This window comes from Brugia malayi (assembly GCF_000002995.4).
Source record: "Brugia malayi strain FR3 genome assembly, contig: Bm_v4_Chr4_scaffold_001, whole genome shotgun sequence".
NCBI classification, from domain to species: domain Eukaryota; kingdom Metazoa; phylum Nematoda; class Chromadorea; order Rhabditida; family Onchocercidae; genus Brugia; species Brugia malayi.
Window position 1 is genome coordinate 5,859,722 of NW_025062478.1, and position 24,509 is coordinate 5,884,230.

General features: G+C 31.4%; 4 protein-coding genes and 2 non-coding genes across 6 annotated transcripts; 4 read left to right on the plus strand and 2 right to left on the minus strand.

Moving 5' to 3' along the window:
• The first annotated feature begins 407 nt into the window (after positions 1 to 407).
• Bm17762 lies at positions 408 to 563 on the plus strand. Its single transcript, XR_006228220.1, has one exon. It is a non-coding gene; the product is annotated as an Unclassified non-coding RNA Bm17762 (non-coding RNA).
• A 1,997-nt stretch (positions 564 to 2,560) lies between these two features.
• Positions 2,561 to 11,803, minus strand: Bm4307 (Uncharacterized protein; the record flags this gene model as incomplete). The annotated part of the gene is made up of 16 exons (XM_001901887.2): positions 2,561 to 2,701; positions 2,823 to 2,978; positions 3,249 to 3,368; positions 3,614 to 3,867; positions 4,146 to 4,323; positions 4,679 to 4,786; positions 5,358 to 5,520; positions 5,673 to 5,739; positions 6,015 to 6,098; positions 6,684 to 6,914; positions 7,383 to 7,439; positions 7,931 to 8,005; positions 8,149 to 8,342; positions 8,811 to 9,004; positions 9,776 to 9,906; positions 11,737 to 11,803. 16 exons carry the CDS (start codon positions 11,801 to 11,803, stop codon positions 2,561 to 2,563), a joined length of 2,220 nt encoding a protein of 739 aa, XP_001901922.2.
• Positions 11,804 to 14,428: 2,625 nt separating this feature from the next.
• Bm13109 (Uncharacterized protein) lies at positions 14,429 to 14,676 on the minus strand (the record flags this gene model as incomplete). Its single annotated transcript, XM_043081788.1, has 2 exons — positions 14,429 to 14,460; positions 14,574 to 14,676. The coding sequence occupies 2 exons, from the start codon at positions 14,674 to 14,676 to the stop codon at positions 14,429 to 14,431; spliced, it is 135 nt and encodes a 44-aa protein (XP_042937722.1).
• Positions 14,677 to 15,139: 463 nt separating this feature from the next.
• Positions 15,140 to 15,211, plus strand: Bm15500. Its single transcript, XR_006227896.1, has one exon. It is a non-coding gene; the product is annotated as a small nucleolar RNA Bm15500 (small nucleolar RNA).
• Positions 15,212 to 15,952: 741 nt separating this feature from the next.
• Positions 15,953 to 19,944, plus strand: Bma-swan-1 (Uncharacterized protein; the record flags this gene model as incomplete). Its single annotated transcript, XM_001901886.2, has 10 exons — positions 15,953 to 16,091; positions 16,328 to 16,569; positions 17,302 to 17,403; positions 17,506 to 17,604; positions 17,815 to 17,928; positions 18,148 to 18,280; positions 18,577 to 18,728; positions 19,014 to 19,131; positions 19,393 to 19,481; positions 19,861 to 19,944. 10 exons carry the CDS (start codon positions 15,953 to 15,955, stop codon positions 19,942 to 19,944), a joined length of 1,272 nt encoding a protein of 423 aa, XP_001901921.2.
• An 844-nt stretch (positions 19,945 to 20,788) lies between these two features.
• Positions 20,789 to 24,234, plus strand: Bma-swan-2 (Uncharacterized protein; the record flags this gene model as incomplete). Its single annotated transcript, XM_043081789.1, has 10 exons — positions 20,789 to 20,870; positions 21,074 to 21,225; positions 21,697 to 21,798; positions 21,997 to 22,098; positions 22,484 to 22,597; positions 22,732 to 22,858; positions 23,076 to 23,227; positions 23,514 to 23,631; positions 23,758 to 23,846; positions 24,151 to 24,234. The coding sequence occupies 10 exons, from the start codon at positions 20,789 to 20,791 to the stop codon at positions 24,232 to 24,234; spliced, it is 1,122 nt and encodes a 373-aa protein (XP_042937723.1).
• Between the last annotated feature and the right edge of the window lie 275 nt (positions 24,235 to 24,509).

The window sequence follows — 24,509 nt, forward strand, 5'->3', positions numbered from 1 at the left end:
CTTTTTTCCTTTCTAATTCATATGTAAATAAAATGAAGTAATTTTTTGCTGGAAGTACACGGCTAGAAAATAAATTAAATATCAATAAATTAACTCATTACAACAGAAGCATTTACCGCCCCTCAACCGATCATAATATCAGCAAGTGCTGCTACTACTACTGCTAACTGCTACTGCTACTGCAGCTAATATTGCTATTTGCTATAGTACATGTGTGTCCCGTCTGTCTATCTATCTTTCCGGAAGTAATGCATTCTCGGACTGGATTGACTTTTCACATATTTGAGCTAATTTCCGGTTGTACTTTCAAAATGAAAGTCAGCAGGGAGGTGATGCTGTTCTTGAAAGATTCTTGAGAGTTATTGTCACCAAATGGGAGAAAGGGAAAAGAGACAAATTGAGGAAGTATGGTTGCTGGAGATGTGGACGATGGCACCAACCGGTACAGACTTATCATGATGACAGACAGGCGGAACAGCCATCCTTCCAGTACATTACTCATTGGCCAGACACTTGAAAAATCCTTTGGCGTCATGCCAATGGTTATTTCTTTTTCTAACTAAAGCTGACAGCACAGTGACAACGAGGGACCATTCAAAAGTTCATGAGGCTGGGGTAGATCACAGTTTGGAGGAGAGAGATGATAACCCGGTGAGGAATGACACCAAGACATGATCATAGGGGAGCAAATTATCTCTAATATCTACCAATGCTTAATAATTTTGGATTTTTCCCTTAATTTAGCAAATATTGCAAAATTTTTTATGAACTAAAAATTCATCTGCACAAGCATATAGGAACAGAATGATTGATCAGTTTGGGATGATAATCATCGACAACTGGGCACATGCTAGGGGTTGGTGTCGTCTGGCTCATTAAAAGGGAAGAATCAGTGGCGATGGGTGAATGGACCTTGGTCTCTTGCCAACTTCCTCCATTTTATGGCTCTGAAATTAGCCTATTAAGAATTATTTTATTTTTATATGTCTGTGAGTATGCGATTGTTGTGTGTGTCTATGTGCACGTGTTTGTTTTTGTCTGTCTGTACCATCCTATAATTTGTTTGTTTGTTGGTTTTTTTTGATTGTGTGGGATGTATGTCTGTGTGACACTATTTAAAGACTCATTGAGGACATTCTTGAAGGAGGTTCAGAGCAGAGAGCTGCAGAAATGTGCACATTCATAAATAGGTTCATCAAATTGTGCGCAACAATCCTTACATTCCTTCAGCTTATCTGGAAAGAGGTTCGTTATGATAGCTGAAAGCCTTAGGCTCATCTTTTGATGACAGCTAGTATGTCATGGCTTCTCTCATCGGTATTCCTTCACGTTCTCATCCATCACTGTTCTGATTTTAAAGAGAGATTGAGGAAAACAAATATAAATTAGCATTAATTGGTTGTAATTGGAGACTAAAATGCATTTCTATTTGTGAGCGATGTTTGCAAATGCTACAAGCGGATTTTAAGCTAAATTACTAGAAACATAAACAATGTAAACATTCATTCCTATACAACAATTTCTAATATTATCCAAAAAATATTATCCACCATTCATGTTTTTGTTTTTCTGAAGAAATCCAAAAAAAAAATATCCCTATTTTCTCGGTCTTATTTGTGATTTTCGTCGACTTTTAACTGCGAACAAATTCTTGGTAGAAGATTAGCTGAAAGAAGATGAAAAATGTAACATTTTATAAGTGGATATCCATTCTGGAAGAATTTTCCCCAGTTCGCATAACATATACCAATGATCCTTGCATAAATGCCTCACAAGTTAAGATGGGCTAGAATTTTGTTTTTTTGTGCTCAAAGATGAGAGAGTGTATTTAGAGGGCTCTTATTTCAGTTTATATTTAAATGCTTCATTGTTTTCATAACTTAAAATATTATGCTCATATGAGAAGATGATTTCAACAACGTTGAATCCTTCTCGATATGTGTGATAACTCAACAAGCCTTATTCAAAATAATACCTTTATAGAGTAATACTAGATCATTGTAATAGAAATGCCCAGTTCTTAGGTTATTGCACATAGGAACTATATCTGAAAAAAGTGTATAATTTCTAGATTATTTATTAAAAAAGCTCTCGATACGTAAGCTCATGTAAAAGCTAGTCAAGAATAAATAGAGAGTTGAAGCGTGAAAAGTAAATTAATTAGAAAATTTGCGCATAGTTAGTAGATAATAGTAATACGTGGGTTGAGATCGAGTGTCAGATATTGCATCACCAAATTGTGAGCTTAATGAAGAAATTTAGCTAACAGTCCAAGTCGCAGAGATTTGAATAGGATCTAATGAAATCGCAATTCGCCTATAAAGAATACACTTCATTTCTCCAAGTAAATAATACAGATACTGGTTAGAAGTAATCAAGACATCAATTTCCCACGCTCAAATGAAGAAAATATTTTTTTTTTTTTCATCCAATACGATAACAAAAGTGCCAGGTACTGATCACAAGATTTTTAAAGTTGAAGAGACTCATCAAATGAATAGATTAATAAATAAACAATATCTCAGCAATTTTGTGATTGGTCAATTATCACTAATCATGATCATAGAGATTCGTTAAGACCCAAATCGCAACCATATTCGATTACTGATGTTTCGAATTCTTTTAATGCTTCACTTTGACACTTCCATATAATCTCAGGTTTCATGCAGTCGTAATATTGTCGGATGCCACGGCATTTCTTCTGTTATAATACTGACTTAATAGACATATCATATGGACAAATCAATACCTTCAAGTCATTTAAATTTCAAATCACCCTTAAAAATTTATTATCTTGCAAATGATTACTAATAAGCACCTACCAGATCTTTTCCTGGTTCTGCTACACCAGTAATAAACATCTGGCATCTTTCATTATAAATGGTAGCAACTTCCACAATACATTCATAATGTTCCATGAAACGTTTAATATTTTGAGGTGTACAGATGTATCCGAAGTGATCTCGGGCAAATCGAACCTATATTTCAATTTAAATCCATTCCTTTAATTATTTGTTCAAGTCAAGAATTTTACATTTTAAATCAGTTAAACGAGATTTGAAATTCAAAAGCTTATAACTATGCGAAAATTGGCATTGTCAAAATATAGCTGAAATTAAAAATGCATTTGCATATCCATCTTAAAGCTCTAGCAATCCCTGTAAGTAGTTTTTAATGCAAGTAATGAAGTCATCGCCTAATTTGACTTATTTTTCAATTGCTACAAGGAATGGATGATATCAACAAACCATTTCATCGTTAAGGCAAATCGTGATCGATTCAAAGCCAGCACATAAAAACATATTTGCATAACCGTCACAAAGTTCTAGCAATTCTTGTCGAGTATACTTATACATAGGGAATGACACCTTGTATGTTCAGTTATTATTAGCAGCTAACAATGAGTAAAATAATCCAACGGAATCAAATTAAAATGATTCACTATCAGTTTATGAATTTAATAATTTGAATATTTTACAAAAATGCGTTTAGACCCGAAAAAAATCATTGGTCTAGCACTCTACATTATAGGTTTATAGTGTTTGGATATCAAATTATAGCGGCAATATGTATAAATTAATAGTATCGATGACAGCAATTGCTTTTAACGTACATTTTTTAACATCGGTCTTTGCTGTCGCATTTTGTTCCATCTAAGCATCAACGGTTGGACACATAATCTTGTCCTAATTTGCATTTCTTTAGTGCATTTTGTGGATAACTGGTAGGAAAATAGTTCACCATCCAGAATCTTCACCGAATGTCTTTCTTGCGCGATTGAAGGATTTATCTTCTGCACTTCGGCTGATACACTTTGCTGTTTCTGATTCATATTCATTTTTTCCATAGTTCTTCTTTCTATATTTGCTAAAAGTGAGAAATCTTAAATTTTTAATTTCTGAAATGAATCGTAAAGATCAGACTTAACAGGATGTTAGTAATTTATTGCATTTATAGACTATAATCATTTATTATTTTTTGTAGTCATTTGCAATTTTTACTTTAATCATTTATTGCATTTATAGATTATAATCATTTATTGCAATTTTATTTCTACTAAGCGTTCAGAATTTTATGAGAAAATTAAATTTTTAATTAAATTTTGGAAAAATTATTGAAATTGTTGAGAAAACTGTTCTGCTAACATTTATGCTGGTTTAAACTAGCAGTGCAACCGAAATTTGTAATTATATCAGCAAAGAAGAATTGTGTCTCCTGGGTACATTTCCGTTGTACAGCACCCAGTAAGCAATCAAAAAAGTGCGACATTTGATCACAATGAATTATCCCAGTGCTATTATATCGTATGATAGCGGTACATTCCTGTAATGCATGCCAGTCGTTATGATATGAAGCTGATAGTGGTCACTGTGGGTTACCAATCATTGTGATATGAACCTGAGATTTCCAATTTTATTTTTTTCATTTTATAAAAAAATTTATTTTTAAATTTAGTTTTATAGAACTATGAAATTGTAACTTGAAGTGATGCGAATCTCTGAGTTAAAAAAAAAAAAAAAATTATAATTCGATGGTCGTTCTCAGATTTCGTAAGTTCTAACTTTATTTCATGCATCATTTTGTAAAAAAAAATCGTTGATTTTAAAAGCAGTGGTTTTCAGCACAAAAGTTAACTTCAAAATTATCATAACTTTGATAAGCAACCATAAATTAGTACCTTTTCCTCGATGATTACTTTCCTAAGACATGTGAAAGATTCGAACAGATTACCGGCGCCCGTTTTCGAGCAAATTATTCCAAAATGTTCATCCACGAATTCCATCAGCTAAAGTTTTCAGTGGATCAGTTCTAAATATGTACTGGAATCGAAATTGATGATAATGTTAAAATTGCGGGCAGAATAATCTTCTCTTAAGAAAAGGTAAAGAAAATAAATTGGGAAGAGATTACAATACATTAACTTAGTTGGCATTATATACTGTAGGATTTTTTATTTTCCATGTATATCAATAATGTTCACATAAAAATCAAGGAATCTTTTACTTATAGATTTCTAAAGTTAACTATTTTCAATGAACAATATGACCGAGAAAATAAATTCTTGGCGTTTTGAATTCAAATTGGTCCATTTTTTACATAAGAGATCAATGATATGAGATCTATATCAGTTCTATCTACTGTCGTAAGATTAAGATTGATTGCATAGTCTCATATGAATTTTAATTTCATTGTGAAACCTAACTGAAGAATGTATTTCAACTTACTCATCCCTTTATCCATGAAGTTTAAATTTATTAATTTTCTGCAAAAATATTTGCTTATAAAATTATTTGATCCCTTATTCCTTGACTAAAGAACATTTTGTAAATGAATTAAGATATTAATATAAAATATACGATATTATCTCGGCAGTTACTGATAAGACTAGTTGTAAAGCAACTATCGAAGATAACGTCCAGAAGATCACACAAGTCATTCAGTTCTTTTGAATCATAGGTTAAAAAGGGTAATAAAATATCATCAAAAGATCGATGCCGATTCTGTATCTTATTCCATAATCTGAAACTGACTTAATATTAGATTGGTAGTTATATCAACAGCATAGCTGGAATACTCATTTTAACAAATCTCTCAAATGATTTTAGATATGTTGGAAATGAAAGTTCATTTATCAATAAGAGCAAAATTTGAATAACAGTTCTTAAACAAACTCGATCAAAGGCGCATAACACTGAACGATCTGTTCCTCTTGCTTCGTTGTACACGTAAATGATTTGGCTGCAAATTAGCTTTTTCACATTAATCTATTTCAAAGAATATTTAATGAATGGTACTAGGGACTGTACCATCAGTATAAGTATTAATTTTGTTATATCATTTAAATTACTAACTATTCGAGCCCGGAATAATTGTGGGTATGTCATTCCAACTTCATGGCATATAGATAACTTTTTTTATTATTATAATATTATTATTTATTATTATAATAAATTATGTTCAAACCATCAAATTTTGACTTTCTTTATATTTCTCATAAAAAATCAACTACCAACTTTTAGAAATACTTATGACACTTTCATCATCGTCGAATGCTATTTCAATTGCTGGGTCTGACTGCAGAAATGTATTTTCTTCCACTAGAAAATTTAATGATTTGAAAAGGAGTTAAATATTTGGATTCAATTTAGATTTAGGGTTTTCTAATTAAAAATTAAGCTGAAATTCGAAGAAGGAAATTATATACAAGAAGCAAATACTTCTCATGTGACTATTAAGTTCTTCTTAATTCAGTTTTGCATAAAAACTCAAACAAGAATAAATCAATTTAATTTTGTAAAAAATAAAATACTTTAGCTTGGAAATAAGTTGCGTCAATTTTGAAATTCAAAATTTTTGCTCTAAACAAAATAAAATATTCTTCTCTATAAATATACATGTTTTTTGTTATTTGCTATTCATAGCAATAGTAACACCTACAACCGTAGCGATGTCTCAAAAGCTTTAACCTCTTTTATAGTTCATTAATTCGGAATGGAAACTTTTCTGGTAAAATTAAACCTAAACATATTCATTGTCACAAGTTGCAATGACAACCTGAGCAAGTTCAAGAACTTTCTTCACACCAGATAGTAAATTTTGCATCACATAAAATACATATTATTTATTCTGATCAGTCAAATATTCTGCTTCATAATCGATCAGATCGATTCCGAACGTCTTACCGTAATCCAAGTCAGAATCGATTTTTCGATCAGATGCAAGGCGGTAATCGGAAGTTTGTTTCTTGCTAAGAAATGGACTTAATAAGTCATTAGAAGGATTTGTTTGATGGAATAATTCAACTCCACTGCTTTCATTTTGCATTCCATTTGTTGTAGATGAAGTGGAAGTGGAAAGGTGAAAGTTGTCAAAATTATTCCGCACTGTCATATATTTTTGAATCGAAGGCCTTGCTTTAAAATTTAATAAAATTCAAAGAGTGATTTAAATCATATAAAATTAGAAAAATCTAACAATGCTTTTACTGTATTTCATTAAGCCGTATCTGTTCAATAATCGATTTCTGACGAAATTTTGTTCTAACAACTCAAAAATTTGGCGCAAACTAAATTATAGCTGTTTAGATTTCTGTCAGATGCGCCCAATTTGTCTAGTCTTTGACGATTTAATTAAACATATATTCTTTTCTTACCATATGTTTACTATAGATCAAAAATTTGAAATACAGAACGAAGTTTAATAATGCTTTCATAAAATTAAAATTCGTAACTCGAATTTTCTAAGAAGTCAGTGGGTTTTATGTTCAATATAAACCGATAAAACAGAGTTATGGTGCGTGGAACATATTTTCCGGTAAGGAATTTTGTCAGTCATTTTCCAGAATTTTTTGCAAAACGGGCATATACTTTTATATTACTGACCATTTCTTTCTTCATCAAGTATGGGAAGCGCAGACGGTAACTGGTTCCGTATATACGCTGCAAATTATAAGACAGTAATTAAATCGCGGATATCTCATCAACATTAAACAGTTTATATGAAGTTGAGAATCGCTCAAATTCTTTTATAGTTGTTTTATGGAAGCTCTGTAGAATGCTTCCAGCAAATTTTTAATTAAAACTTGTGAAACCTTAAGTTGTAATTTACCTTAATTGAATTTGTCAGTTTATAACTAATTACTTTTTTAAAATCAAAATCGTTATCTAGTACACTCCTGCTGCTACTTGAATAATACTCAACTGATACTAGTCCTAATTCATATATATATAAATGTTTCATTATGCCTGTATGAGTAAATGCATACATATAATATCAATGAAAAGAGCTTCCAAAAATTTTGAAATTTGTTAAAATGGCAATCTTGTTTTTTACTTCGTTTTTCAGCTCTTTTTTCTCATAATTTTCTATCAAACGAAACTAAAAAAAAAAAAAAAATGATTCTTTTCATCATCCAAATGATAAAGCATACTTTTTCCAGCTTCTTCAGTAAGTTCACCAGTATTATTCATTTTTGCAATATATGTTACTGATTGTTGTACCAACTCTATAAATGTCACTTATTTTCTACTTTAACAATAATTTCTTAATGAGTGCTAATTTGCAGTACAAAAAAGAAGCGAAAAAATAATGGGTCAGTATTTATGCCAATATGAATTCATTAATACTTAAAAAAGGAAAAAAGCTAACCCTTTTGAAGAGCACATCCAAATGAAGTAATTGCATCGACAAGAATATGAACACCGGGTTTTTCGCATTTCGATCGCACACCAGGCAATATACAATTAAAAAACGTGGGTATGCTGATACATTTACCTTCTCCATAGGTGGGCGATGAGATATCCTCAATATGTCGCCAACAATGTTGATTGGACATTAACGCACTAAAATTCATATGCACGACTAAAAATATATTTTAAGTTCAATTTAAATTAGTTAATCACTATTCGATATTAAAGTAGTGCAGCAATTAAGTTTAACAAAAAAGCTGAAGTTTAATGAAAAAAAATTAATTATCTTCTTTTTTGTGGATAAGTTTTGAGTTTCAGAAAAAATATCTGTGTTAATTAAGCAATTAGCACTTCTCATTTGTTTTAACCATTTAACTATAACGATGTAATTTTAGCAAAAAGATTTCTTATTGCATTTTACGAAATTTAAACAAATTCAAGAATGAAATGATTGGAAAATTTTCTTTTCATCGAAATTATTAATTATAAGAACCCTATTTCATCGAATTAACTATAAGTTAATTATAAGTTTTCACTAATTAATTATAAGACTTTTATTATAATTTTAGATAAAATTTAATTTGTTGTAGATGAAATTCAGTTTGAGGTTTAAAAAAATACTCGTGGAGACAGCCAAAATTTTCGAATGCAAGTTTGGCTTTATTTCCACAATAATAGCGCATGTGGCTTTGTATGAAGATAATCATTTCGTTATGCTTGCATTTTTCAAGCACTTCAGATGTCATGCATGTTGATCGACTGTCAAGGTAAGCACTGCAGAGGAACAACACGGATTCTCGGGAATAGAATGGAATCTAAAGTACGATAATTTAGTAATTGAGTGTAACAAAATTAAACAAATTTTTAGGAAATTTACCATAATTTTTCAAAAAAAGCAAGATGCTAAAAAACAAATTGCCAAATTGATAATTTCAAGTTGAATTTCTAAATTATAAATACTAATTATAGCACATTCTTTACAAATTTAATGCATACATTTTAAAGTTTCTATGCAAAAAAAAGACCAAACGAATTAAAATGATTGAATTAAAGTGAATTAAGTTAAACAATCTCAACAAAGTAAATGCTTCTGATCAATCAAATCGTAACTGAATTGAACTGAACTGCAACAACTTATATTTAGATTTGATCAAATAAGAGTGAAAGACTGAATGAATTGATTTTTAATTATTTAGAAAAGATTTAGTTGTTTAGGAAAATACATTTAAATTTGATTTAAGCAATTTATATCAGTAATCATTTGAAACGCAATCGTAAACATTTTTTGGGAAAATAGTCGATTTGAAATTTCTGCAAAAATTTAGGCAAGAGTTTCACTTTTCAATGATAATTTCAGTGGCTTTCAATTGTACTATGATAATATGGTCTCGGTCCATTTCCATTTTACAAAGTTTGAAAATGTTGCGAAACTGAATAAAAACACATTAACAGTTTAATTGCACATTATTTGATTTAATTAATTCTAACTCAGTTCAACTCATCTAATTTAAATTAATTGAACTCCATATAGAGTAAATTCATCTTATTCTTTTTATTTCATTTATTTAAAATCATTCAGACAACACCGGATACATGAGATTGGACGCATGACCCTCTTGTACTCGTATCATCTCCCACAGATCGAGCCATGGTCGCAAGCATCGTCCAAGTTTGGTGTGATCTGATTCCAAGTTACACCGTGCTGATATATTGATTGCTGTAAATGAAAAAGCATTGAATATCATAATTTTTATTGAACAGTTCATTAATTAATAAGTTTGGGTATAAGTGCACAATATCTGAGCTAAAAAATCTTGATTAATTAGCATATTTCACTCATTAGTAACACCGATAATAAGACGTAATAAGGCGGTAATCTTTAATCATTCTAGCCTCAGTGGTAGAAATCTCCACTGTCATTCCAATTTCTTTATTACTGTTAGTAAGGAAACAACGATATTTATCACCCGGAATTTCCTCCTTATTAAACTCAATTTTTTGAAGATCTCTCATTTCCAATGAGTCTTACTCTCAAAGAGATCGATGACAAAATTTTCTTAATTATTACGCTGCAGTACCTTTTGTCAAGGCCAGCAAGAATCAACAAGACTGTTGATGAAAATTCTAAGTTATGAAAAATTGCTCTCATGTGATCCAAATACTCAAAATTTTTTGTGTAATAAAAACTTTAACATAACAAACTAATACAGTAATTATTATCAAGTACATTTCATTCTTCCAAGAATCAAAAAAATGTCACAAAATGATTGAGAGTATATAACTTTCAAAATAATTTGTTTCCTTCGAAGTTATTCATTTAAGGATTCATACGTGAAATGAAATAATAGTATTTGTACTTAATCTATATTTGTTCTATACTTTATTTATTGTTTTGATTTCATTTTGATCTATTTTATTTACTCATTTCTTATTATCGGAACAGTTTTACTCAAGTACTCGGCAAGCCTTTATTATTTTGAAATAAATTGCTGTCACCGCAACTATAGATAAATTGCGCTATGTGTATTGATTGCATATATTACCAGTTAATTCAAGCATTTAAAGATTACTACCATTCCTTCGTTAGAAAAACTTCTTAAAAAAAGTGTTTGCACCAACTGTGACAAAAGGTGGATTTTTCAAATAAAGAGTTAAAACAGAATTGAAAAATTTTTTTACAAAAAAATATATCCTAATTCTTCAACACGAAATTTGTAGCATTTTAAGCAAATATAAGTGATGCATTTGTGTCATAAAAGCTGGAATAAAATAGTTACAAAATCTGAAAAAATGAAGACAGGGAGAACGATATTGACAAAGTTGGTGGTAGAGATGATACTGATCCTCATCAATGGCTACTGCTAAGAAAAAAAAGTTGAAAAGTAGGACAGATATTACACAGCTCACCTCTCGACCACTTGTCACACAATTACATCGTCCTTCTTTTTTTTCACCATTTAATTATTCTTAGGACGGTTAGAAATTAATTTCAAGGAATTTAGACAAATTTAGCTGGGAAGTTCAAACTTCATACTTTTAACTGTGAAAAAAAGAAATTATTAAAGTGAACTCAAAACTAAAAAGATCAAGCTTTCATTGCGGAAAATAAAAGTTACTATATTATTGACCCTTCATTTTTTCTTTGTTAATTCAAAGAATTTTTTTTTTTTTTATTTTCAAATTTCAACTCTGAAGCACTAATTTACTCCTTTGCTTGAGAGCTCAACAACTCAACTTAGTAGATAGTAAATTTCATTCAGTCCATACGAATTATAAACAATATGATTGTTCCATATTAATTATAGACAACATAAATATTCTCGATAGGAAGATAAATATGAATTTTTGATCAGAATAATTCGCAGCATTCCTGAACAAATAAAAGAAGAAGTTGAAATATGACTTGAAAAAATTGAATTCTAAGTGACTGAATTTTATTCGACTAATTACAAAATTGAAATGAGTAACTGTGATATTCTTCTCAAGTAACGATCATTGAAGTAGAAAATAAATTAAAGAAAATAAAAAATAAAATTGAAGGACTTACTTCGGCTGAAGACCCATCGAGTTATCAGTGTCATAATGAATACCAAAATTAACAATTTCCGCATCATTGAATTGAATATTGTCATAAAATATGTTGCAACAAATAACTTGTGACTTTTAGGTTTGCTAAAAATTAATTTGCAGATTCAATCCCTGGTAAGGGATCAATTCTAATTTTTGCAGATTTGCTGCTAAATCAAATTTCTAACAGCAATAAAAGAACGAATAAATAAAAGAAGCAATTTTGGACTCAAATCGAAAAGGTTGCGTTAAAACCAGAAAAGCTGAAGTTTTTCTTGATTTAACAATAAAATGTGATTAAATAAATTAATATGATTGCTATCATAATCCGGAAGAAGATAAACTAAGTCGTTTCTGTTCCGAATGTCGAAGAAGAAAAGACGGTATTACAACAACTCGTTCCTGATGAAATAATGATTTTTTAGCGAAGTGGAAATGATGTTATGTGCAGGAATACTGATGTGTGTTACAACTGCAACTGTGTTATTCGGTGCCGATCGCCGTCTCGTGATCGGGGTGACGATTATCCTGAATCTGTTGTACTTGTTTCGAAGAACATCAAATCTTGTTGTTTATCTAATTATTAACCACGCCCATTTAATATAGCAACACCATTCATGATCGTTGAAACTTTATTCTGTCTGTTGAAATTAAATGATATAGCAGGATGATAAGAAACTGTCCAACGATATCGATGAATCAATCAAGTATTCAATGGTGAAAGGTGAGATCAAAGGTGTTCACTTCCTCGTTCCAATAATTCTTTATCAGTACTGAAAATCATGAATTGTTAACATTTCATATCAAAGCTTTAGAATGTGACGTTTCAATCATCGCTTCAAATTGCCATTGTTTTCAACTATGAGTACTCCTGATCAACAAAGGAATATCCCTATCCATTACACATATTTCCTTCTTTTTTGTCTTGATGAAATTTCATATCATTTAAATCGCTCAATTGCCAATTCAAGCATTGTGTTTTCGTAAATCAAATAATTGGTTTGAAAAAAAGAGCCTAACGATTAATAATGACAAATGTTATCATATCAAGTAGATTGGATAGCAAATGTTTGATTTCATTCATAAACTACCAAAACGAAAAATACAGACCATTAAAGATAAAAATGTGATAATTTGAAAATTTATGCAATGCATAAAAATATGATATCAATTCTCTATTCTTTAATAAATGCAGAAAAAAATTGATAAAAGACCGGTGTGAAATACAAATATCAGTCAAATAGATCTTATATTAATATCGGCAATACAGTGTTAAAATAAACTGGATGAAGTTAGTAGGCGAATTATGAACATTTTTTGAGGACATATTTTATTGCAAGCACTAGAAATTACGACATCTCATACGTCCTTTAAGTAATCAAACGTCAGCGTAAATACTACCATCACTTCTGATTAAGAAGTGTAACAGATTCATAGAATATGAAGACAGGAAAAAAGAATTTGTTCATAAAACTTATTCATAAGTTAAAAAAATAAAAGACATCACACCGTCGGCAATATTTGACCTCTCAGAAAAACTTCCGCCATCCAATTTTTTCTTATTCTCAACTCATTCAAACTTAAAAAAAACGAATTTTTTTTTTTTTGATTCAAAAAAACTTAACAAATTAAAAGATTTATTACTATATAATAAATGAAGTGGATATAGTCCTGTATAGCAACGCTATGGAGAAAATTGTTGCCATTGAATATTGTCGGTGTCACCCGTCACCTCATCATCGTACTTCTCCAAGACATTAAATATCGTCACTTTCTGAAGATTACAGTGGCAATATGCAAAACGCAATCAATAAACTGATACCAGTCAGAATTATTAATAGTAAACATGTCAATGATAAACATATTGCCACTAAAATAACATTAAATAACTTCAGCTTGTTAATAATAGTTTGTCATTTATGTAATACTAATTCATACCTGAGCAATAATTAAGGTATTAAGTGCCATAACCGTAAGCAAATAGACATGTTTCCTTACTTGCATATTTATTTATTTATATCCGTTCTCATTGGGCCGCTTTTTTTTTCTTTATTTTTCTTACCTGCTTTTTTTTTTTTTTTTTTTTTTTTGCATTGTTTGTTTAGCAATAAAATTTTCCTGTGTTCCTTACTACAACTGATTAGATATCACATTATAAGAAATAGATTCACTTTTTGCTTTTCATGACAGTCTAGTTTTTTAGTTTAATTCAGTGTTAGCTCAAGGAACAGATTGAACAAATTCATCTGGCAATCGGTATTCTCAGCTTCTTGAAGGGGATCTCTTCGTCGTCCTTGCATCTGCATAACTGCTGTAGTCAAAACCGGAATGCATACTACCTCAATCAAGGAATCCCTAATGATAATTATAATAATTGAAATTATGCAAATTGGATTTTGAAAAAATTTTATTCATTAAAGTTTCGATGGTTTCCAATGTTCCTCATAGTTGTTAAAATCCAAAACATTAATTTATTCAGCTGGGAATCTATTATTTCACGTAGGAGGAAATAATTTTTCTTTTTTTGTAAAAAGTATGTTTTATGATGACTGTACCATAAGAAATATGTGAAACTGCCAAAACTAATAAATGAAAAAAAAAAAAAAAATGTCACAATAAAAACAAACGAAAGATTAATACCATTAAAACTGCCCTATCATTCGGGCAGTTGACTAGATTAAAAGTTCAGTGTGGCTATTCAAATCTGAAAGAAATAAAATCATCAAAGTTTAATGTTTACACTGATTACCTGTTTGATGTAATTGAATAATTCAAAATTTTTTACTAATAGAAAAATAAGTAAATAGACAATGAAACCTTTCTCAATCCATTCAGTCTCGGACAACCAATAAATCAGAGCAACCAATACTGGCATACAAAAACTTGTTAAGAGCCTTCGAGCAGTTGATTTTAATCTCATTGCATCCAGATTTATAGGATATTATTTGAGGATTTTTGATATCATTCCTCACCTTCTCTTAAAAAGAAAATAATTGCGCCAAAATTTTGCGGTTGAGAAAATTTTCAAAACTTTCAAAAAGAAAATTGTATAAGGTTTTGAAATAGTAGATGAGAAAGTGAATGAAAGGTTTAGATGTTGATAGTTCAATCAATTTCCATTCTTGATCTAGGCCTGGCCAGTCCAAATGATACTGTATATCTTTTGCCAGAAATCTTAATATGAATGATTTCTCAAATCTTTTATAGTTAATACTTATTGATACACTTAAATGTTTTTGCATACTTTTTTCTAATCACAAGACTTATTTCAATTTCCCCGATACCCTAAACAATGACTACGCAGACGGCTATTATGGCGTGGTGTGGTGGGGTACTCGTGCACTGCCAGCAGTAAGCATCGGGTTCAACTCCGCAACTGGAACAGACAATGATGACCTTATAGTTCAGCGTAGTCCGACAGGACGGTGTTGATAAATCGCCCCTATCTGAGTCTTTTCACTCGAAATGTTGCAAAGTGCGAAGCAAATAATTAGCAAAAGTGAAATAAATAATTAGCAGTGCAAAGGTAACATTCCGTGATTTCTGTCGCTCACAGTTTGTCAGTTGCTTTAAATAAACTTTGCATAGGTCGAGAGGATATTTGCCGGGACAAGTACACTAATTCCCGATGAAGTCTCTAAACTTGCTAACAATTTCGAGAGTCAGTCCTCTGACCACCTGCCGCTTTGATGCAACTGACCAGAACTCCTAGTCACAATAACCTACACACTGATGAGAACTAAGACCGCATTTTGTTGCGACCAGTCGCGGGCCGCGTTTGAATAATGGCACTTGACATCTTTCCATTAGTCAGGTGTTTCATTTGTGTCATTTTTGGGTAGAGCTGAAGTGGTGAGGCATGTTGTCTGGGTCAAGGGTCATATTATTGAGATTTCAATTGTTTTAGCTGTTAATCAAGAAGATAGAAACAATTATAGTTGATGAAATAGATGATTAAGACTGAACATGTTAATTAGAAATAAATTGAGAAAAATTACACTTTCATAAATCCCCTACTGGAAGAATTTTTTGCTTTTTTGTACTTATGGAAAGAAATGGAACAGTATGTAATTAAAATTTGTAGATTTTTTTTAAATATATTGTGAACAGTATGTAATTAAAATTTGTAGATTTTTTTATTCAATATGTATGACTGATTGTGGAAGCATAATTTCAGTAGACAACCGTTGGTGTTCATGTTTTACGGTTTTGGACAAATGGTTGCAACGCCATCAGGGAATTCTTCATCACTTTCATCCACTACTACTGGTACACAACAAATGTTGCAGCAACAAATAACGACGAATCATCAAATTGCTAGTACAACTACTACATGTTAGCTCATCATGAACATATCTATTATTAGACTCATCTTTTTATACTTGTCGTTTATAAAAAAGAATTAGCTACACATGCACAACTTTTTGAACAATTCTGAAGATGCATGTATCATCAATAAAATCCACTATTGGTAAAAGTAACTTTCAAGTCAATATAAGGATTGGAAAGAGATAAGTAATTTTCATGTCTATTATATGATAACATAAAGTATCTCACTGTTCGTTTTCCAGCAGTACCAACAAATACTAATATATCTCGGCCGTCAGGACCAAGCAGTATCGAAAGTGCTCCCCCTCCAACACCAACAATTGCAGCTCCAGCTCCTCCTGCTCCACCGAAGCGTCGCCAGATTTATCGTTTTACCTCAAGTCGACCACTTTTTGCAGCCGGTTGGTCTAGTAAAACTGATTCAGAGGGTCGATGGCGCATTGCGGTTGGTAGTGTTGTGGAGGATAAACCTCATAATAATAGGGTTTGTTTGATTTATTATTTGTAGCATGGAATTTTCTGCAATAACAATAGCAATGAAGTATGCACAAAATTAAAAGCTTAAGGTTTTAGGAAAAGCTTCATGATTAAGGCATAATAAAAATAAACAATGTGGTAGAAGTAGGATTAACTTTAAATCATATTATGAACAAAGATGAGCCAAAAAACGATGAAATTTGGAGGTAAAGAAGATAGATAAGGAATCAACTTTCCAGACTTTGTTTTATATTGAAAATGTTCGGAGTAAAATTTCAAAATTCTCATTATGATACACTTGTAATAATAATTATGAGGAAAACGAAGGAAAAACTGAGCAGATAACATTGCGATGGTATAAGGTGGTGAAAGTAGCAGCAGAAATGAATAACTTACCTGTTTAACGTAATAGATAGTGCAGTTTCTGAAAAAAAAATTCCTGAGCAGTGATTCTGCCTTTAGCTTCCCGTTCTTATATTTAGTTTTGGAACTGGACTAATACTTTCTATTTGCAGAATGTGAACTTGTGTCTGTTTATAAAAAGAAGTCTAGAAGTTGAGCTATAAAATTGTTCCACATTGTTCGTTGTGTAAAAATTTAATTCTGTAAATAACATATAATTTATGTTATTTCGATAGATTCGTTTTGTTTTTTGCTCTTCACTTTATAAATTTAGTATAAATGTGGATGTTTTTGTTGCTTTGATTTTGCGCTACTTTCATTTCTGATTTATTTATAGGTATCAGTCATACAATTGGATGAGCAACAAGGTGAGCTTGTGGAAAGGCTTTCATTTGAGCATACATTTCCTCCTAACTGTATTCAGTGGATCCCAGATATGGTTTGTATTAGTTTGAACTTAATGTCCTTGCAGATTTTATAAGCTATCTGCTTATTGAAGTAGGACTTTCAATTCTCATTGTTACATATTATGCTTTTGCAGATGGATTCCTATCCCGATCTTTTGGCAACCAGTGCAGAATGCTTGAAAATTTATCGAGTAGAGCCAAATTCTGTAATGATGGAATGCATTCTAAATAATGTATGCTATGATAGTGTTTCTATCCAATTGATTTTGCTAATAATTTGCCAATGCTAACATCCGTAGAATTACTTATCGATAACTAAGTATGGAGTAGTCTTTATTAATGTTTGTCATCTTTTTTCAGCGAACTTATATCACTGCATGTATAATGATAATCATTTGTGACTGAATGCAGAATATTTGAAACTATTTTCGTTGAAATTACAGAAGCAAGCATCAAATTATTCGGGACCGTTAACGAATTTCGATTGGAATGATATTGATCCAACTTTGATTGGTACTTCGTCAATTGATATGAGTTGCACCATATGGCAACTTGAAGTGAGCACATTAAAAATCCTAACATAACTTCCATGTTTGGAACTAACGCTTGTATGGGATCCCTTAAGGCTATACGTATGATAATTTTGGTGAAGGTCAGATTGATATGACTATTTTGAAAGACAAGATTTTCTTTGCAGAAAAAGTTAATATATTCTGTTTATGGAGAAATGTATCATTTATTTATCCTAAGCCTTCTGTAGAATATGGTATTTTCAGACGGGACAGGCACTTGCTCAGACTAAAAAAACTAATGGCAGTGTCAAGACGCAGTTGATAGCTCACGATAAACCAGTGCATGATATAAAGTTTTCGAGAATAAATCGTGGGCGTGATAATTTCGCTACTGTCGGTATGTTAAAGTCATAACTGTGCTTTTAAATGCTGTCCAGAAATAATTTCATCCTTGTCACTAAAAAAATCATATCTTCTAAGGTGAAAGATTCATTTCATATTTCGTTGTATTGCTACTAATTGCTGGTCTGTATCTACAATAGTGCAGAGCATATAGTAGAGAAACTATTCCTGTAACAAATTAGATTCATGTATGTCATGGGAATTAAATATTTGGAAAATTTAACTTATAAAAAAAAATTCCAAACTAAACATTAATGGTCGAGAAAAATGTTATATAAAAGATTACAACAGGTGCGGATGGAAGTGCTCGATTATTTGATTTACGAAATTTGCAACACTCTACGATAGTTTATGAAGATCCTCTACGTTCACCATTAATGAGACTAGCATGGAACAAACAAGAGAGTCATTACTTGGCTACTTTTGCGCAAGATTCTGCCGAGGTGCAGTGATCAATTTGTTCTGATTTATTTGACTTCTTTTTGCGATTGAAGAAAGTTAGCTGGAATGAATTCCTGACACTTCATCATTGTGTGAAAGGTGGTGACTGATGTTATTAAGTATGTTGGGTCCGATTTTATAGCTTTTAATTTATGAAAAAGAATTTCGAGTTAAGTCAAGGGTTGCAAACTACCAGCTTAATTATTCGTTTAAAACTTACCAAAATTAGCAATTATGGAATGTGTCAAAATATTTTAGATTGACGTTTGTTATACAATATTTTATAGATAGTAATAGTGGATATAAGAGTGCCTTGTAATCCCCTTGCTCGACTTCATAATCATCGCGCTTGCGTAAACGGTATTGCTTGGGCTCCACATTCTTCATGTCACATATGCACAGCCGGTAATTTCCAGACTTTAAATGGATTAATTCCAATTACTGTAATATCGAAACATTATTTGTGATTTTTGGAACTTTCAAATGCAAACTTCATTATTCTCATATTTGGTGATGTTTAAACCTTGCTCTGAGTTAATATTCTTGAAATATGGATAGTTTCGCTGTTATTTCTCGATTGAATAATTTTCGAATGTTTTGAACCTGACTATCTCTAATATCCTAACTTCGAATTTATGAAGAGATTTTTTTCTTTGCTTAACTTAGGAGATGATCGTCAAGCTTTGATTTGGGATATTTCACCAATGCCGAGACCAGTTGAAGATCCAATATTAGCCTATCAAGCTGAAGGAGAGGTAGCTTTGATTGTATGAATAAATATTAAAGCACTCATTGAATTTAACTTCTTTTACTGCACTCTGATACTTCTTATTTTTATTGCCACTGTTTTATTTTACTTTTAGTCTTTTAACTAGTTGAGTTTCTAACAAGGATAAGAGCTTGTTATCCATAAGTGATACTGACTTGTAAATTTGGTGTCATTACCATAATATGAATTCGTTTGGGAAGTACTATGTTTCGATGGCCCCATTAATTTATTTCAGATAATTTGCGAAATTAGCGGTGCTCTATTCTTGATTAATATGTAATTTCGTAACAATAGCCTTCTGGATTTTGTGGCAATAGCCAGCATCATATGGGGAGTTCCTTGAGCATCTAAAACGCTTTTTTCAGGTAAATCAAGTGCATTGGTCAGCTTCTCAGATAGACTGGATTTGTATTTGTTTTGGAAAATGTTTGGAAATTCTCCGAGTTTGAAACCTTGATTATGAAATATACATTAATTTTTAAGTTACTTAAGTTTTCGTGATCACTGTGATAGGCTTTCTGTAAAATATTAGTATTTTTTTCTCACAGATATTTTAACCACGTGATGATCGAGTCTGTAACATTCTTACTCAGTTTCATTTCTGGAATTTATCCTTACCGGGTGCCTTTTTCTTCGTTTGCTTTTAATGGGTTCTCCATTTTTTAAGTCTTAGGAGAATATCTATTAGAAAAAAGGATGTTTTTGCTAAAGTGACAAGTAATTTTGTATTTCTTGATAATTATTCGTATGTTTCAGATTTGTTTGTTTGTATTTTTTTAATTTTTAGCTGTTATCGGATCATTGTAATTGCTGTTTCAGTTACCTTTACAATATCTTTAATACTGGTGAATGAAGGCAATATTAAAGTTATTATCGTTGAAATTTTGCTTTATATACAATTTTCAATAATTGATAAAGTTATACTTTAGACATGTTATTCTGATATGCTAAATATAAATCTTTTACATATTATTTAAATCACAGTATATTTATAATTGCTATACGATGCGGGAGAATAGATAAAGTCATCATTTCTTTTTTAGCATATACTGCAAGATTAGTAGCAAAAATCATAATTTGTTTGCCTTCATTATGACATATCCATTAATGTTTCTGAACGCATAACACTTCAGGGTTTTAAATTTGTCCCCGTGAATGTGAAATATTTGCAGTAATCTTATTTAAAATTCGCTGTTTCAGTTCTGTCATTTCCGAATTTTAAATTTCTTATGCTGTTCCTTGTATTGCAGGATAGCAGTAAATAGGGATTGTTGGGGTTTGGGTGTTAAGTTGATGGCAATAACACAACATTTATCTCACGTTATGCAACAACTTATGGGCAATGAGATTACTCAAGTGGGATCCAGTCAATCTAGTAAGCTGGCTTCCTAACTTCCAACCTGGCGTATTTGGTGATATTTTATAATTTACCGTTGACATCATTTACGTTAACACTACTGTTAAGGTAAATATGTATGTGCATTTATTAATAACTGCACAACTTTTAATATTCTATGATAACTAAAATGTTTGCGTAGGCCGTAGTAGTATTTTTGTTGTCACATTTACCACTTGTAGATGGAGTATCAAATTCGAATTCCAAATATAAGGAGGTTTACAAATACGAGGCACCGCATACACTGTACTCTACTGGTTGGTCTCAGCATCCTGATCCAGCAAAGAAGTTTCGCTTGGCATTAGCTAGCTTCATCGAGGAATACAATAATAAGGTTTTTTAACTTTTATCTATCAAGAATATTTGTTTCTATATTCACTGATTTAGGCTTGGGTATTTTGGTTCAGTAATAGAGTCGAATTCCGAGTACAAAGAGGTTTCTAAGTATGAGGGCTACATACATTGTATTAAACCGGTTGGTCTAAGCATCTTGGTCGTTTGTTTATATCAATATTGCGGTGTTGCAATATATTTTGACATGATAAAATCAAAATAAATGAAGTTGGTTGAAAGCACATTTTTATGCAACATCACGATATTGAAGACAAGAGATAGGTTCAGTTACAATATAACGTTAAATGGAATCAGTAACCTACTTTAGTTTACGGCGTAATTGTAACAAAATCAACCGCAGAGATATTGCTTATGTTGATCTTCTTTCTTACTATCTCCCGGTACATTAATCTCTTCCTCTCATTAGGGATATCAAAAAATAAATGGAGCTTTGGAGATTGATCAGTTATAGATTTCAATAGTGAAGCTTGATGAAGACATTGGTGAATTTGTCGACTATGGCAGCTTCGACCATCCATATCCAGCTACAAAGGTCATGTGGATTCCAGACCAGGTTTGTTTTTAAGCATTTCAGTAAAGGATAGAATTCGTTTTTTCGGCTTTTTTTATATGTGCCAGGAAGGATTTACTGTCAATTTAAATAGTGATAATTAGGAATTAGTGATGCACACCTGATTTCAGTGATTTTTTTTCAGTTTTAATAGAATGCGATTTAACCTAGAAAAAAAAAGTATATGTATGTAATTTCTAGAAAGGTATATATCCAGACTTGATTGCTACAACAGGAGATTATTTACGTCTATGGCGCGTAGGTGGTGCTGATGGAGCACAGATTGAAGTTTTTCTTAATAACGTGCGTTTGTTTAAACACTTGCATTTTCTAATCTTGTTGTTATTGACAACCAGTTCAAGATATGGATTATTATTGATTTTTTGTGGTATTTGGATGAAATAGGAAGTTGTAAAGCACAACAGAATTCCTATAAAGAAATTTATCAGATAGAAAAATGATCTTAATTTTTGTCTTTTGCTTTAAGAGGAACCATGAAATCTTTACCAGATGTCCTTCATATTCCGGATATATGAAAAAGTTTTTAAATACGCATCAGGAACTTACTGAAATCATAAATGAATTTTAGGTTTTAAAAAATGAGTTAGTCGATTAACATTTAAAGATGAAAATAAACTTTTCGTTGTTTGTTCAGAAATTAAAATAAATGTTTGCCATTTCATTTCAGAATCGCAGCAGTGAATACTGTGCTCCATTGACGTCATTTGATTGGAATGACGTAGATGTTGGCTTGATTGGTACTTCAAGTATCGATACGACGTGCACCATTTGGCAAGTCGAGGTTGATTTCTACGAATTTAAACTTGAAATACGGCTTTGTTTTTTTACGAGTTTGAACTTGAACTCCAGCTCTGATTAAAAATAATGAAGCATAGAATACGAAGATAGTGGGAGTTGTGAGTTGCTGCCTTTTAGACCGGTCAGGCAATCAGTGTTGCACGATCAACGGAAGGTACCGTAAAGACACAGCTGATCGCTCATGATAAGGAAGTATTTGATATTGCTTTTACAAGAATGGCGAGCGGTCGCGAAATATTTGCTAGTGTTGGCATGTTTTTTCTTTCGTTTAGATATTTTGATGCTTGCAATTTCTTCGCTGCCCGCAGTTTTTGTAGTAGGATAAGGGAGTAGCAAATTTCTGGTGGGATATGTACAGTTAAACACCTCTTCGGCTACAGGTTCCCAGTGTTAACATGTATGCACCGAACATTAAATGAAGATAAATCAGTTACCTGCATTCAATATTATTAGTTTTTCAGGAGCCGATGGAAGCCTAAGAATGTTTGATTTGCGCCATCTTGAGCACTCAACAATTATGTTTGAGGAACCATCACATGCTCCTTTGTTACGCTTGGAATGTAATAAGCAAGATTGCAATTATATAGCTACATTTGTTCAAGATTCTACAGAAGTTTGTTTTATTCCTTTCTGATATACATTTTTTGTAAGCAATTTTGTTATAATTATATAGTTAATAATATTTTTTATTTAATTTTTTTTAATTTCATCTTTTTAATTCTATTCACAGTGTATTTAATTAATTTGTTCTCACATGCACAAATGCATTGGGGACAGGAGGAAGGAGGAGGGGGAATATTTTTCAATGACATCAAAGCAGTAAAGAACAAACAACTGTAGCATGGAAAAATGTATTAAGTTAAGCGATTATATATTTAGTTAAGTTAGCTTCTTTTGAGGTGATAATTCTTGATGTACGTATTCCTTGCACACCTGTCGCAAAATTGGATAATCATCGGGGACGCGTAAATGGCATGGCCTGGGCACCGCATTCTTCATGTCATATTTGTACAGCAGGTAAGTTATATTACCAATTCTGTTAGGAATTTAAAGTTTGAATTTGAAATCCCTATCTTAACTGAAACTTATTCATTCATTCTTATGTTTGTAACTTATTTGCTTTTTCCGTTAACTTTCATTTAGGTGGTGACAGTCAGGCATTAATTTGGGATATTCATACGATGCCTCGACCTGTTGACGATCCTATTTTGGCTTATCAAGCTAACGGCGAGGTAAAACACGTGGTTCATAAAATCAAATTGACAATACATATGGGGGATAACAAGAAAGTAGCGCGTGCATTATTTAATAGCTTTCTAGACATTCTATATATCATTCATGAAAACCTCCCAAAAGAACATAGTCTGCAAGCCATATTTTCCTCAACCGTAATAAGGAAGAATGAAAATATTTTCTTTGTAAAAAATACTTTTTAAAAAAAGATTTTCCACAGATCATACTCGAATTATTGTATATGTTTTTATTGTATTTTTTAAAGCATTTTTTTTAGATGTTTAAAAAGTCAAAAAATTTCAGATTAATCAGGTGCACTGGTCGACTGCCTTTCCAGACTGGATATCAATTTGTTATAAAAACATGCTAGAAATATTGCGAGTGTAAATAGGTTTGGTTGTACAATAACACAATTGTTTCTTTGTAATTGTTTTTCAGTCTATAAATTTCCTACAAAATGAAGTCAGTATTGATTTAAGTCACTCCAACGAGAAAGAATCTAAAAGTTGCTCCCGGATACGGTTTAAAAGTTCCTAGAAGTTGTACTTGATTACTGCTAACAATTTCCTAATGTATTTTCTTATATGAGGACCTTGGAAGAAGTTTGTAATAGCTGTTGTAAAATGTAATAGTTTTAATTTCTTATTGGTTGTTTAAATTTA